Source organism: Muscardinus avellanarius (assembly GCF_963383645.1).
Source record: "Muscardinus avellanarius genome assembly, chromosome: 10".
NCBI classification, from domain to species: Eukaryota; Metazoa; Chordata; class Mammalia; order Rodentia; family Gliridae; genus Muscardinus; species Muscardinus avellanarius.
Window position 1 is genome coordinate 89,967,558 of NC_137796.1, and position 16,658 is coordinate 89,984,215.

The 16,658-nt window shown below is 51.6% G+C and overlaps 1 protein-coding gene across 1 annotated transcript; it reads left to right on the forward strand.

Annotated features, from left to right (window-relative positions):
• Positions 1–3,133: 3,133 nt before the first annotated feature.
• Positions 3,134–15,143, forward strand: LOC308268803 (uncharacterized protein; the record flags this gene model as incomplete). Its single annotated transcript, XM_080703909.1, has 6 exons — positions 3,134–3,241; positions 4,720–4,846; positions 5,019–5,053; positions 6,487–6,696; positions 6,940–7,095; positions 15,030–15,143. 6 exons carry the CDS (start codon positions 3,134–3,136, stop codon positions 15,141–15,143), a joined length of 750 nt encoding a protein of 249 aa, XP_080560035.1.
• Positions 15,144–16,658: the final 1,515 nt, after the last annotated feature.

Genomic DNA, 16,658 nt, shown 5'->3' on the forward strand with positions numbered 1-16,658 from the left:
TGCTCTAGAGGCATCCAGCCATCCCCATGGAGAAAGTCCTGGCCTGGGAGCGCAGCCACAAAGCAACCCTCCACCATCCCATGAAGAGGGGCAGTGTGGGGCTGCGCTCCCCTGCCCTCTGCGCTGCTCCCCTGCCCTCTGCGCTGCTCCCCTCCCTGGGCCAGCCTCCCGGCTGAGTCTCTTACCCCAGGCGATGCTCACAGATCTGCCACCGGTTCACCCGGTTCACCCCGGGCCTAGAGCCTTCCTGCTCCTGCTGCTTCAGGCCTCTCTGTCCACAGGCTGTTAAGCTCATCCTCTGTACCTGGGCGAAGCAAGCAGCTCCTCAGCCCTACGGGCCTGCAGCTGTGATATCATCAGAGGCTGTGAATAAGTAAATGATAAGCAGCCAGAGTGGCCTATCCCCCACTTGATACCGAGAGAAGGGTCCGATTCCCTCCCCAACCCGTGCGTGCGCCGGGGAGAGTCCTGGCCAGGATGCCAGGACATTTATTATTTAGTACTTTGGTTTGTACCTGTCCTAGGCTAGGTACAGTTCCAAGCAACTCCAGACCCACCCTTTATTAGTAAGCCATAAAAAGCTGAGGGGAAAACAGGTAAGATGGAAACAGAGGACGAGGGTCGGGGCCCTTCTCCCATAGCTGGCTGTGTGATCTTGGCCAGGTTTCAGAGCCCTCTGAGCCTTTGTTGTGTATACAAAGTCTCATTTCCTGGACCTCGGTCCTGATTCTGCCCATTCACTAACCAGAAGTCCCAGTACACTGGATTCAGTTTCTTGGAGGCCTGTGGGCTCTAAACCTAAAAATAGGACAATAACAGAACCTCCACAAAGTGCTTCTGGGATGATTAAATGAGAGGAGTCGCACACAGCCCCTTTGTATGTACACACTGTGATAGTCATTAAACATTGTTTGGGCCGTTTGTGGTGGCTCACACCTGTAATCCAGTACATGGGAGGCTGAGACAGGAGGATTGCAGGTCTGAAGATAGCCTCAGCAAGTAGAGACTCTCAGTAATATAGCAAGACCCTGTTTCAAAACAAAAAAAGCTGGGCATGGTGGTGCACGCTTGTAATCCCAACATTCGGGAGGCTGAGAGCAGAGGATCGTGGTTCGCGGACAGCCTCAGCTATTTAGTGAAGCCCTCCGCAACTCAGTGAAACCCGGTTTCAAAATAAAGAATAAAAAATTGGGCAGGGGGTATAACTTGGAGGTCGGATGCCTCTGAGTTCCATCCCCAGACCTAAAAAAAAAAAAAAAAAATATATATATATATATATATATACATACATACATATGTGTGTGTGTGTGTGTGTGTGTGTGTGTGTATACACAAAAAATAAAATTGGGCTGCAGTTGTGGCTCAGAGATAGAATGCCCCTGGGTTTGATTCCCTAGTATGTGTGTGTACACACACACATGTTGTTGTTGTTGTTATTTTGTTACACACTGTGGTATATGCCTGTAATGCCTGTACTTGGGAGACTGAAATAGGAAGATCGCAGGTTCAAGGCCAGCACATGTAACTTAGCAAGATCCTATTTCAAAAATAAACAAGCCAGGCGTGGTGGCGCACGCTTGTAATCCCAGCACTTGGGAGACTGAGACAAGAGGATCGCACAGGTTCGAAGCCAGCCTCAGCTACTTAGTGAGGCTCTCAGCAACTTAGTGAGACCCTGTTTCCAAATAAAGTATAAAATAGGTCTGGGAGTATAGCCCGGAGGTAGAAAAGTGCCTGGATTCCACCCCCAGTACCACACACACAAACAAACAAACAAACAAAAGGGCTGAAGGTGCAGCTCAGAGGTAAAACCCCTTCCCCCCAGGTTCAATCCCAGTAACACACACACACACACACACACACACACACACACACACACTCTGTTGTTTTGCTTTGAGCATGCTTGGCAGGTGTTATACCACCACCACTAAGCCACACCCACACCAAGGCAGAACCAGAATTCAAACAACCAGATTTATTATTATTATTATTTATTTTTGTGGTACTGGGGTTCCTGGAAGCCCTTCTACTTCCGGGCTACACTCCCAGACCTATTTTATACTTTTTTTAAAATTTGGAAACAGGGTCTCTTAAGCCAGCGCTGCTGGCTTCGAACCTGCACAATCCTTCTGTCTCTGCCTCCCAAGCACGGGGATTACAAGCGTGCACCACCATGCCTGGCTAGTTCTTTTCATTTATAAAATGGAAATAATCAGTTCTGGGCTCAGGTCTACTGTGGGGATTAAATAAGATAAGCTCTGTGAAGAGGCCTCTATGCTCAGCTCTGTGCAGCCTCTTTATTCCCCCAGAGAATTACCTAAACACAGGCCTTTCATTTTCTTAATAAGGAGGCTGGCGAACCTTAATTTCTAGGAGACAATATTGTCTGATGTCCATAGGAAGTAGATGAAAATATGAGATCAAAATCAGAACTGCCAGGTACCTGCCCAGGCCCAAGCCCAAGCCTGCTTCTGAGGCTTCTTTCTTCTTCTGGGCTCCTCTGCACCTCTGATGTCTCACCCAGCTCACGAGGATCAGAAGCACCCTCTTCCAGGGTCACGGCAAGACCACCTGGGAGGCTGACATCTCCAGCTCTCCTCAGGGAGGAGGGGTCTACTGCTCACCCGCTATTGTGAGGTCAGTGTCTCCCTGCCCCCACAAAGGGCATGATGGCTACAAGAGGGCCTGGCAAAGTGGTGTGCACACATCACCCGTCCTGTTGGCTCGCAGGCCTGGCGCACTGTCCACCTTCTGCATAATGGATGAACCAATGGTAAGAACGGAACACCATCCACAGCAAGTCTGACCACCTCAGTCTGGACGCGTCCAGAGCCCTTGCCAAGGCTGACGTGTCTCCTGGCAGGGGCTGAAGGCAGGGCGGGAATATGCATCACCAGAGGCCTCTCCCGGTGCTGAGGTGGGAACTGGTCTTGTCCCGGCCCTTGGGACTCTACAGACAAGAAGACAGCCCCAAGAAGACAATCAGACTTTCCTTTAGAATCAACAGTAGCGGCACTGGGGACAGCTAGAGGGCTCAGGGTGGCAGGAGGAGTGACCAGGACCCTTTCAGTGTGATTGAAGGTGGGAAGGATCCAGGGATGTTGACCCTGGTCATTTCTGTGGTTGCCTGGTGATGAAAGAAAACCCCAAGGACAGCAGCTGTAGCAAGGAGGTGCATCAGGATGGAGAACAAGCATGTATACAGGGGCGCTGTTCCAAGAGGAAATGCCAGGATGCAGCAGTAGGTATAAAGTGAGCTTTCCATGGTGTGTGTGTGTGTGTGTGTGTGTGTGTGTATGTGTGTGTGTGTGTGTGTGTGTGTAGAACCAAAAAGTTTAGGAGTGAAAGCAGGAGCCTGAGTCCCTTGAAAGTCCAGCAAGCTAGAGACCTGGGTAACAGCAGCGACACCTCATTCATGGATAGAGCTGGATTCGAGTTGTTCCCAGAATCAGTGAGTACCGTTCGCCCAGGCATCCCCAAGGCCAGGCCAGGCACTAGAGCTTGGGCTGAGGAGGTGAATGAGGCCAGGCCCTAGCAGCCAGAGTCTAACTGGAGAACCAGGCACTGAAGTGTAGAAGTTAATACCTGGACAGTCCCACCTATCTGGGGCTGAGGGAGCTCGAGAGCCCAAGCAGTGACATCTGCCAGAAGATGGTGGCATAAGGCAGCACTGAGCACAGGCTTGAGAAGTGAGAAAGGTCTCTGTCAAGGGAAGAAAAGAGAAGGAGGGTCTAGGCAGAGGGACTAGCATCTGCCAAGCCACAGTCGCGCCTGCGCACTGGCTCAGGGTCCTGCAGTGGGCCCCATGCAGAGCTTTAAAAGAGCCAATCAAGCAAGCGCACATCTGACCTGTTTATACAAGTGCTCCCTGACTCCCTCTTCCAGGAAGTAGAATGTCAGCAAATTGAGGGCAGAAAATTTGTCTTATCCTCAGAGCTCTGGAACCCACCGCAGCCCTTAGCACCTAGCAGGATATGTCGTGAATAAATAGATGGGAGATAGGGCATTCAGAGTAGAGGGTGTGGACAGCCTGCTGAAGTATTTGGGCTTCATCTGGACTCAGTAAGAAGCCTTTGGAGAGTTGAAAGCAGCAAAGAAGATCTGACATAGGATCATTTTTTCAGTGATGTGAAGGCGTGTGTGTGTGGGGGGGTAGTAAAAGTGGAGAAGTGAGGCCAAGTTGGAAAAATATGGAAAATACCATACAATTAACAGATAGCTTCGGTTTACAGATGAGAAAATGGGCTGGTGACGCTGTGACTGAGGGGGACACGCAGCAACTTGCTGCAGCTGTGGGCCGGGGTTCAGGCCCCCCTTGGTAGTGCCCCAGGGCGCCTCCTCAGACCCCCAACGTTGGAGACTGTGATGACGAGAGGTCGCTATGCTGGTGCAGTCGAGGCGGGAAGGCAAGCCCGGAGAACAGTGGTTAAGAACGCGTGGCCCGGCCGGACGTCATGGCGCCTGCTGTAATCCCAGTACTTGGGAGGCTGAGAGAGGGGGATTGCAGGTCCGAGGCTAGTCTCAGTATCACAGCGAGACGCTCGAAACTTGGCGAGACCCTGTTTCAAAATAAAGAAAAAAAAGGGGTTGGAAGTGTAGGTCGGAGGAGAATGCGCCTGCGTTCAGCCTCCAGTTCTTAAAAAAAAAAAAAAAAAAAATCGCGGTCTGGCGGGAAAAGCGAGGCGGGAGGCGTTTTTTGGGTCTCCACGGCCGCCGTAGGCGCGGCGCTCCGGTTTCCATGGCAACAGCGGGAAGCAGCGCGCAGCTCCGGGCGGTGCCGGCGCCGCGGCCGACGGGACCCAGCGCGGCGCGGAATCTGTGAACTGCCCGCGGCCCGAGGGAGCAGGTGACGGGCGAGCGCAGGGCGGGCGGCCGGGCGGGCGGCGCCGCCCCGGAGTCCCTGCACCCACAGGCCGTCCCCGGCCTCAGTTTCCCCACGCGGGAGGTGGGGAGGGGAGAGTGGGCGGCCGGGTCCAGCGCCCCTCTCGGCCCCTGAGCCCCAGACCTTCTCTCTGCAGCTCCGGGAGTGACCGCGCCGCCCGGCCCCATGGACGTGAGTCCAGCCCCTCCCTCCGCGCACCCCCACTTTGACGCCTCTGAGCCCAGACCAGGGAGAGGACTTTTAGCCCAACTTAGACCGCCGCCGCTCGGACAGCTCTGGGAGGGCAGGGCCGGGGCGGACTCCCACCCAGGGCGCGCTTCCGGTGCCCGGGACCGCGGGGAGCCGGGGCCGGGGCCGGGGCGGGGCCGGCGGCGCCCGGGGCGAGAGAGGGCGGGGCGTGGGGACGGCGGGAAGGGGCCGGGACGGGCTGGGGACTCTCGCTGAGTGGGGGGCCCAGATGACTGAAGAAGGGAGGAGTATCCAGCACAGCGGGTGTGGAAAGGAACAAAGCTGCGAGTTGGAAGGACGAAAAGTAGTGGTCGAGGAGTCCAGACAGGCAGCAGCGGGCATGGCGGTGCACGCCTGTGATCCCAGTAACTCAGGAGGCTGAGGCAGGAGGACAGCAAGTGTGAGGCCAGCCTGGGCAGCTTCGCAAGACTCTGCCTCAGAAAAAATTAGCGGGATGTGGTGGCGCACGCTTGTAATCGCAGCGCTTGGGAGGCTGAGACGGGAGGATCACAGGTTCCAGGACAGCCTCAGCAAGTAGTGAGACTCTCATCAACCTAGTGAGACCCTGTGTCAAAATAAAGATGAAGCCTGCTGGGGATGTAGCTCAGAGATAGAATGCACCTGGGTTCAACCCCCAGTACCACACGTATACACACACACACACACACACACACACACACACACACACACTAGCTAGCTGGACATGGTGGCTTACATTTGTAATCCCAGTACTTGAGAGACTGAGACAGGAAGATTGCAGGTTAAGGTCAGCCTCAGGAACTTAGACCCTCTGGAACTTAGTGAGGCCCTGTTTCAAAAGAATAAAATAGGGCTGGAGCTGGGAGTGGTGGCGCACGCTTGTAATCTAGCATTTGGGAGGCTGAGACCAGAGGATCTCAGTTCACAGACAGCCTCAGCTACTTAGTGAGGCCCTCTGCAACTCATTGAGACCCTGTTAAATAAAAGGCCTAAAAATAGGGCTGGGGGTGTAGCTTGGAGGTACAATGCCCCTGGGTTCTATCTGCAGTACTGCAAGAAAAAAAAAAAGAAAGAAAGAAAGAACAAAAAATGGGGCTGGAGAGTAGCTCCGAGGTAGAACACCCCTGGGTTTATCCCAGTACCACCAAAATAATTAATTAAAAAGGGGGATTGAGTTGAGTTGGGAATCTAGCTCAGTGGTAGAGCGACCATGAGATCTTCAGTACTAAAAAAAAGAAAGGTCTGTTTGGAGAAGCACTCTGAAAAGAGCACTACATCTCAGAAGATTCCTAGGTGACCAGCATGTCCTTGATGATGGTGGAATGGGGCTGGGGGACAAGATGGTGAGTCAGGGTGTCATCCTGCTGACCCCCCACCTGGTGGTTGCCCCTCCCCAGCCACCCGTGTCCTGTGCTCCTGCCACCCCTCCCCACCTCCTGTCACCCTCCTCCTGTGCCGTCCAGGCCTCCTCTGGCCCGTGGAATCCAGCCCCGGCTTCTGCCAGCAGCCCTCTCCTGCTGCTTCCCATCCCTGCCATCGTCTTCATCGCCGTGGGCGTCTATTTGTTGCTGCTGGGCCTAGTTCTGCTGACCAGACACTGCCTGCTGGTGAGGGGCGGGGGGGGGGGAGAGGGTTCTGGGGAAGAAAAGCCAGTTACTCTGTCCCCTCATCTGCAGGCTTTTACCCTGAGACACCTTTGCCAGTTAGTCCCCCCATCTACCCCCTTTGGGGGACCAGGCGGTCCCTCCTCCTGGCCCCCAGGCAGCCCTTTCCTTGCCCTTTTCCCGAAATTGAGTTTCAGCTGTCCCTACCTGCTGCCTAGCCCAGACCCTGAGCCTGCCCTCTTCTAGGCCCAGGGCTGCTGCACAGACTGCAGCTCCCCCTGCAGGAAGCAGGGTGCCTCGGATCCCCAAGACTGTTGCTGGACCTGTGTGGAAGCCTGCGACTTCCCTCTGCCCAGCCTGGCCCACTGCCTGGATGCCTGCTGCCCCCAGCCTAGAGAAGCTGTGAGTTTCCTTCTTACTCCCCAAGCCCGCTCCCGCAGAGCCCTGGGCTCTGTGTGTTCTCTGTCTCCAACCACATCTATTTCTGAGCACCACCTCTACGTCAGGTTTAGCTCCAGTTCTGAGCTATGAGGAAAAAGCCAAGAAAAACATAAGCAGCAAACCAGATCATGCCTGGTGATGAAAGCTCCCTGAAAAAAACAGGGTGACAGCTGGAGAAAGGCGTGATGATGGGCGTCTATTTGTTGCTGCTGGGCCTAGTGCTGCTAGTGAGGGGCCCAGGGGACTAAGGGGGGTTCTGGGGAAGAAGAGCCCAGTTATTCTGTACCCTCGACTGCAGGCTTTTTAGCACACAGCACATCTGAAAATGGTAGTGAAAAGAAAAAAAATAACTCTTTGAGCACCTAATGTCATCGAGTAAGTGTTCTGTTCCAGAGAACAGTGCCACTTTGTGTGTGTGGTGCTGGGGATTGAGCTCAAAGGCATTCTGCCTCTGAGTTACACCCCCAACCCTATTTTATGTTTTATTTGGAAACAGGGTCTCACTAAGTCGCGGAGGACCTTGCTAAGTACCTGAGTCTGGTTATCTCAGCCTCTTAGCAATTCTCTTGTCTCAGCCTCCCAAGTACTAGGATGACAGGCTACACCACCACGCCCAGCTATTTTGCTACTTTATTGATATTATTTCCCCTGACAACTCTGACAGCTGGGTATTTAATTTTAATTGATACATACTGATTACAAGGTGGGTATTTTTAAAAACCTATAATTTTTTCTGATTACAAAAATATTGTTTACAAATTGCACATGTAGGAAGACAAAGAGAATACAAACCACTTTATAAACCAACTCTCTAAAGTTGCTACTTTTTACCAATGTTCCTAATATACCAATAAACAATACTATTACTGCTGTATCTTACTATTATTTGACAAATAGAGTCAATATAGAGCCAGGCATGGGGGACATACACCTATAACCTCAGTACTTGGGAGGCTGACACAGGAGGATCGCAGGTTCAGAACCAGCCTCAGTAACTTAGGCTCTCAGCAACTTAGTGAGACCCTGTTTCCAAATAAAAGGGCTTGGAGATAGAACACCCATGTTGTTCTGTCCCCAGTAGACACACACACGCACGCACGCACGCACGCACGCACGCACGCACACACTGGAATCATACCACACAGACTGTCATCGTTTGCCCTTTACATCTTTGACATCAGCCGGGTGTGGTGGCCCACGTCTGTAATCCCAGTACTTGCAAGGCTGAGACAGGAGGATCGCAGGTCCACAGCCAACCTCAGAAACTTAGCGAGACCCTGTTCCAAATAAAAAATGAAGTAATAATTGGGGCATTACCCAGTTATATAGTAATAAATGGGGTATAAGCTGGGGTAATAACTCAGAGGTAGAAGCCTCTGGGCTAAACCCCTAGGACCCCCAAAAAAATAAACCACCTTGACCACCTATCCATGACTGTACATTTAGAGAGAGAAGTATTATGCCCCTTTTGCAGGGGAACAAACTGGCTCAGGGAAGTTTAGCGGCTTCTCTAGTGGAGCCTTGCCTAGGAAATTGCTCCATAGCACTAGCTGCAACAGAGTCCTCAGGGAGAAGCCTCACTCACAGAAGACAAGTACTTTTGCATTTGTGGATTTAACAATATTCGGTGATCCACCACCTTCCTAGGCAATAATTATTTTGGGTTCAGAGACATAGACAGCACATATCTTGCCCCTGGACTAGTGGCCTTCCCTAGGAGGGAAGAGGAGGATAAAAGACAAAGCCCCAGAAAATTCATAACTTAGGCTGACTACTTCTTGGTGCAAATCCCTGGCAGATGTTTTGAGTTTCAAAATAAATCATGGGACAAAGAGTTCTCTTTTTTTTTCTTCCAATACTGGGGATGGAACCCAGGGGCATTCTACCTCCAGAGCTACACCCCCAGCCCTATTTTTTAATCTTTATTTTGAAGCAGGGTCTCACTGAGTTATAAAGGGCCTAAGTAGCTGAGGCTGTCCATGAACCCCGATCCTCCTGTCTCAGCCTCCCAAATGCACCACCAAGCCTGGCAAGAAGTTCTCCTCTTTCAAATAATTTACCTCTGGTTCCCCAGGGGTAGCCAGCAGCAGCCAGGGTTGCTGCTGACAAAAAAGAAAAAGAGGAGACCTTGGGTTCTAAAACTTCCTATCAAGCTGGGTGTGTTGACACACACCTGTAATCCCAGTACTTGGGAGGCTGAGACAGGAGGATCACAGGTTTGAGAACAGCCTCAGCAAGTAGTGAGACTTTCATTAACTCCATGAGACCTTGTTTCAACATAAAAATAAAATAGGACTGAGGGTGCAGTTCGGAGCTAGAATACCCCTGGGTTCAATCCCCAGTACCACAGAAAATAAATATTCTTTTCTTAAACTGGGAATGTTGACACACACCTGTAATCCCAGTACTTGGAAGGCTGAGACAGGAGGATCACAGGCTGAGACAGGATCGCAGGTTCTCGGCCAGCCTCAGCAATTTAGCAAGGCTCTCCATAACTTAATGAGATTCTGTATCAGAAAAAAAAAAAAAATAGACTAGGACTGGGGGTGAAGCTCGGAGGCAGAATGTCCCTGAGGCCAACCCCCAGTGCTAAATATAAAAATTCCAAGCCGGGCGTGGTGGTGCACACTTATAATCCCAGCACTCTGGAGGCTGAGACCAGGGGATCGTGGTTCGCGGAAAGCCTCAGCTACTTAGTGAGGCCCTCTGTAACTTAGTGAGACCCTGTTTCAAAATAAAGAATAAAAAAAAAAAAAAGAGCAGGGAGTGTAGCTCGGAGGTCGAATGACCCTGGGTTCCATCCCCAGACTCACACACACAAAAAAGTCCTATCTTATAGGAAACAGTAACAAAATGATTTGTGGCCTGTAACACAGGCCCCTTCCATTCTTGTCTACATAAAGTGAACAGGGAAGCATCACCTCCTTGGGAGGGAGAATGGGGTGAGGTCCACTGTAAGGAGGGCCTGGGGTGAGGTCCTCTACAAGGAGGAACTCTGAACTCTGCCAGTTGAGGGCTGTAGGAACTTCCTGCCCTGGAGACTTCAGGACCTGGGTCTCTCCAGCTTCTGCTGGAGCCAGCCAGGCAGGGATTAGAATGGCCAAGGGCGGGGCAGGGTCATTCTGTCCTTGAGCTGTCTTTCCTGAAAGGCCACTGAAGTCCCTCTGTTCTCCAGTTCCTTATAGTAACAATGATTAGCCATAAAGGTTACTGAGCTCTTGCCTGTTTTATGCTGCGGATACTGAGGCTCACAGAGGCTGAGTGACTTGCCCCAGGTCACACAGCTGGGCCAGCCAGACTGCAGGCCCTGAGTTTCTTCCTTTGTGCAGGTTGTGAGGTTCTAATAATTCCTTCATCCATTTAAATATACATATATATATATATATATATATATATATATATATATATATACTTTTTTTTTTGGTGGTGGTGGTGGTGGTACTGGGGTTCCTGGAAGCCCTTCTACCTCCGGGCTACACTCCCAGACCTATTTTTACATTTTCATTTGGAAACAGGGTCTCCTAAGCCAGCACGCGCGGCTGGCTTCGAACCTGCGCGATCCTCCTGTCTCTGCCTCCCAAGCGCGGGGATTACAAGCGTGCGCCACCACGCCCGGCTCCATTTAAATATTTATCCAGGTATTTGGAGTCACTGTCCGGGTTCTATGCTGGACCCCAGGGGCTCAGCAGAAACCAGAGAATGCCCCAGGCCTCCCAGGGCTTATTCTGCTGGTGGACAGAGAAGTGGGCATTTGCAGTAGAGTGGGGAAGATGTGATACCCTTGGTTCATTCACAGCTGTGTGAGATCAGAAGCAGGTAGGGGATTAAACGGAAAGGCTCCGCGTCCTTCATTCAGCAGATGTGGGTGGGACTGTGATTGGCAGCCTTCCAACAAGTTTTCACATGATTCGACTCACACCAGGGTGAAGAACCACTGCTAATCTGGGCACATCTGTACTCCCAGTATTTGGCTAAAACAGGATTTCAGGTTTGAAGCCAGTCTCTGCAACTTAGTGAGACCTTGTTTCAAAACAAGAAATAAACCAGGTGTGGTGGCTCACATTTATAATCCCAGTAATTGGGAGGCTGAGACAGGAGGATCTCAGGTTCAAAGCCAGTCTTGGTAACTTAGACTCTCAACATAGTGAGACCTGTTTCCAAATAAGATATAAAATCAGGCTGGGGGTATAGCTTGAAGGTAGAATGCCTCTGAGTTCAATGTCTACTACAAAAGAGAGAGAGAGACAGAGAGACAGAGAGAGACAGAGGGAGGGAGGGAGGGAGGGAGGGAGGGAAGGAGGGAGGGAGGGAGGGAGAAAAAGAGAGAGAGAGAAGCCAGGCATGGTGGTGCACATTAGTAATTCCAGTACTTGGGAGGCTGAGACAGGAGGATCATAGGTTTGCAGACAGTCCCCACTACTTGGTGAGACCCTCCTAAACTTAGTGAGACCCAATTTAAAAATAAAGAATAAAATAGAGCTAGGGGTGTAGCTTAGAGGTAGAATGCCCCTGGGTTCAATCCCCAGTACCACACAAAAAGGAAAAGAGAGGCGCGGGGAACGCCACCACTACAAGAACTGGAACTCTCAAGACAAGGATGGCCTTCAGCGGAGGGAGCGCTCACTAGGCCCCAGCGAGTCATGATCAGTTCTTCCCACTGACAGTGACCCTGCCAAGTAGGTGCTATATTTGTTTCAGAGATGGGGAAACTGCGGCTCAGAACATGAATTAACCAGACTGATCTTCAAACCTGGGCCTGATGGACATTAGGGTCTGAGCTCTGACCAATAAAAATGGTGGCTGGTCCTCATACAGTTAAAGGAAATTTTTCAGAATGGAAACATCCAAAAGCCTAGAAATACATAAGGGTTAACATGTGTGTGGGGGGGTACTAGGGATTGAACTCAGACACATTCTACCTCTGAGCTACATCCCCAGCCTGTGCTTTATCCCTTATTTTGAAACAGTGTCTCGCTACGTTGTAAAGGGCCTCATTAAGTAGCTGAGGCTGGCTGTGAACCTGTGATCCTCCTGTCTCAGCCTCCCCAGCTTGCACCACCAGGCCTGGCTTGTTTAATGTACTTAACCAGCAGATTCCTCCCAGAAGCCACATGGCTGCTTGTGAGAGTCAAGAAATCCATTAGCCAGTTATTAATGACTGGATCTAAACCCCTCAGTAGACTGAGCCAAGAAATGCTTTTAATACCTCCTTTCTGAGGTAAGGGCAGGGAGCCTCTCAGCTACCACTAGTTCTACATACAGAATAATGGTGTGGTCCTCCAAAACCCACAGAGCTGACTTCATCCCCAAACTAGAACTCTCCAGAGACACCCCCAAACCACACCCTCATCAAACACAAGACACTCTTAGCCCTCACCCTCCGCTGGCAGTGGCCGGGCCCAATTCAGACCCCTCTCTCCCTATAGTTGGCAGGTCCCCTCCCCTTGCTGGAACCCCTAGTGACAGCTGATCTCACTAGCAATCTGACACCGCACCCCGAAACCTCAGCTGTTGAAAAGGTCATTCCCCTATTCCTGGCTTGGCCTGGTCTCTGACTGAGCTGTGCAACTGCGACTGTCACTAGTTCTGCTTCTGGCCTAAGGAGCCAAACTCCTGTCACACAGCCACCCCAGTGTGTCCCACCCAGCCGCTTGGCCTCCCTCCAGTCCATGCCTGGGGCAGTTGCTAATCATCCCTGTCCCAAGCCAAGATCTCCCTTCTTGTCCATAAGTACGTGATGTTCCTTTTCCCCAGGAGACTGCCTCTCTGATTCCCTAGAGCCAAAGAAGCCCTCTTCCATCTTTGCCTTGAGGGGAAAGTGCTGTGCTTAGATGGGGCCATTCATTCCACAGTCTTCTGTACTCACACACCTGCTGAGCACAAGTCCTCTGGCTTGCTCAGTAGAGAACAGGAGATAACTGTCCCTGCCCTTGCAGCCCCAGATGAAGCTGAGGTTCTTAGCCCTGGGGAGACACTGGGGACAGCTGGATTACAGGCCTGAGGGCGAGCCGGCCAGCGCCGGTCCAGCCTAGCTCCCACTCCTAATGGTATTCCTGTGGGCAAGCCACTCCCTTCTCAGAGCCTCCGTTCCTTTTTTTGTAAAGAGGCCAACTACTCAGGATTCTGGTAATTAAAAAGAGATCCAACTCTAACTTAGTTTTTTTATACTAGGGAAAACCCAGGGCATTCTACCCCAAGGTATACCCCCATCTTTTATTTTTATTTTTTGTAGTGCTTGGCATTGAACCTAGAGGCATTCTACCTCTGAGTAGCCCTATTTCATTTTTTATTTGGAAACAGGATCTTGCCAAGTTGCTCACAGTCACTAAGTTGCTGAGGCTGGTCTCAAACCTGATCTTCCTGTCTCAGCCTCCAAGCTATTGGGATTATAGGCATGTGCCACCTTGCCTGGCCTTAGTTTATGGTTTTTTTTTTTTTTTTTAATATGGTATTGTTAAAACTAGAGAGTTTTTAATAAAAATCATTCATGAATATGGTTTGTGCCTTGCACAAAGTTAGTGCTCAAAAATGAATGATAGCTTTAGCCGGTGTGGTGGCACACACTTGTAATCCCAGCATATGGGAGGCTGAGACAGGAGGATCGCAGTTCACAGACAGCCTCCGTTACTTAGCCCCTTTGCAACTCAGTGAGACCCTGTTTCAAAATAAAGAAAAAATAAGGCTGGAGGTGTAGCTTGGAGGTAGAATGTCCCTGGGGTTCACCCCTAGTACTGCAAAAGAAAAAAAAAAAAGAATGATAGTTGGATGTGGTGGTGCACACTTGTAATCACAATACTTGGGAAGTTGAGAAAGCCTCAGCAATTTATTATTTATTTTTTTATTTTTTTATTTTTTTGTGGTACTAGGGATGGAACCCAGAGCCTTTTCTACCTCTGGGCTATACTCCCAGACCTATTTTATATTTTATTTGGAAACAGGGTCTCACTGAGTTGCTGAGAGCCTCACTCAGTAGCTGAGGCTGGCTTCGAACCTGCGCGATCCTCCTGTCTCAGCCTCCCAAGCGCAGGGATTACAAGCGTACGCCACCACACCTGGCTCAGCCTCAGCAATTTAGTGAGGCTTTCTGCAACTTAGACCCTGTTTTAAAATTTAAAAAAAGCCGGGCGTGGTGGCGCACGCTTGTAATCCCAGCATTTGGGAGGCTGAAACCTGGAGGATCGCGGTTCGCGGACAGCCTCAGCTACTCAGTGAGGCCCTCTGCAACTCAGTGAGACCCAGTTTCAAAATAAAGACTAAAAACTAGGGCAGGGGGTGTAGCTTGGAGGTCGAATGCCTCTGGGTTCCATCCCCAAACCCGCAAAAAAAATAAAATTAAATTAAATTTAAAAAAAAATAGAGCTGTGGATGTAGCTCAGAGGTACAGTGTCCCTGGGTTCAATCCCCAGTTACACACAAAACAATGACATCCTGCAGTTTGGTCTCATGCCAAGAAAGAAGTCCATAACACCCACAAATTATTTTCATCATGAACAGAAAAATGAAAGCACCGAGTGTGCGCCTTCTCTGTCTACTGACTCTCAAGCGCACAGGCCATAGGGAGGAAGCAGCACTATCTCTGAGCTGGACACTACAACACCCAAATCCTAGCAGAGACCTAGGCCCAGTGGCTTACTGGTCCTCAGGACCCTTGCCTTTGCCATGGAAAGGAGAGAACCCTTGAGGGTAATGGCTTCCAGCTCCTGAACTCAGTTGTTCAGAACATTGCCTCACTATTGATTTCTCAACAGCACAGGGAATTTAGTTTCTAGAAATGGTGGATGCTACCCTCTGTTCCACTGGGCAGATGGAACTTCCCAAGCCCCTCGGTTCTCTTCTCCCCTGGGAGGAAACTGGGGCTCTGGTCCGACCTCCCTGCCCTCTCTCTCCTCCCTCAGGGCTGGGCCCCGCGCTGTCCTCGATGCTGCCCTCTCTGCGACTGTGCCTGTGCGTGCCAACTTCCTGACTGCCAGAGCCTCAACTGTCTCTGCTTTGAGATCAAGCTCCTGTGAGGACAAAGGGTCCCTGCCCTTTGGGGAATGGCCAGCCCCCAGGACCCGCGTGCCCACCTTCCAATGGGCCCTCACCGGACCTTTCTCCAGGCCACTGGAATTACAAATGGCTGGCCGAGCTTACCAGCCTGGGAACTGGCTGGGCTCAGGGAGCCCTGGGCCAGCTGGACCGCAGCTCCTTTGGAGGGCTGGAAGGGAGAGGGGGTAGTGCTCTGGCAGGTGCGCCTGCCTCCTCCCCAAGTAAACTGTTATATTTGAAGGGGAGGATGGGGGGCACTGCTCACCACAGACAGCATATTGGAGGACCACAACTGGCCTCGAGTATCAGGATATAGGGGTGACAACCACACCCTGTCCATGGACTCTTGGTTATTCCAGGAGGTGAGTGTCTGCCTGCATCTGCTCTCCCGCTAAAAAACACAAAAACTAGCCCCTATGCATCCCTGAATCAGGGGAGGAGGGAATCAAAGGCCACATGGAAGGAGACTGGGTAGCCACTGCATACTCCTGGAACTCCTTTCCCTCCCCCACAGGTCCCTGTCCAAAGATTATTTATCTTGAAGATTATTTATCTTGAAGAGATTCTCAGCCTGGGTTTTCAAGGAAGAAATTTCCTCTGAAGTACTGGTGAGTGGGCAGGGTGCCCCTCCTCCCCATAGAGCAGACCTGGGGCTTCCTCCTCCTTCCCCAGGCAGGGCCCCACGCTGGCATGAATGTCAGGGGCTTCATGTTTCCCTAAATATAGGTCCCTTGCCCGAGGATCCGCGGCTGCGAAAGGGCAGGGGTTACAGAGAAGGCTGAGGACGCTGTAGGGGGAGGGCAGGAGCTGCCTTATAACCCAGCAGGCGTTCTCCGGGCTCACTCGCTGCTGACCACACACTGCGGCACCGGTGCCTTCAGCCTCGCAGCAGGTGGGCCGCTGGCCGAGCACAAGGGCTGGGGGTGGGGTGGGCCAGAGGGAGAGGGTTCGGAGAGGCGGGAAGAGCTAAGGGCTGGGGGTAGGGTGGGCGCAGGTGGGGGGGGGTGGTCTGGAGAGGGCGGGAAGAGCTGACCAGTAGAAACTGGAGGCTGAGGCTGGGAAGGTAAGTGGGAGGCGGATCTGCTAGAAATGAAAAAGGAAAATCGGGCTTGGTGGCCGCACGTACACAATCCCGGGAGGTTGAGACCGGAGGATCGCGGTTCACGGATAGCCTCAGCTACTTAGGCCCTCCGCATCTTAGTAAGACCCTCTTTCAAAATAAAGAATAAAAAATAGGCAGGGGGGTGTAGGTCGGAGGTCGAATGCCCCTGGGTTCTATCCCCAGACCCACCAAAAAAAAAAAAAGTCAGGTTCGGGGTAGGTATTTCGCGGGGAGTGGCCCCACATCGCTGAGACTTGTTTAGCCCAAGTCCTGCTGGTCATTTCCCTCATAGGCTGGTGGTTTTCAGCAGCCTGTGACTACCGCCCTTCTCTAGCCGCGGGCAGCAAGGCCCGTGCCCCAGCGGGCCGGGCTGGCCTTCCCGGCCGGGAGCCGG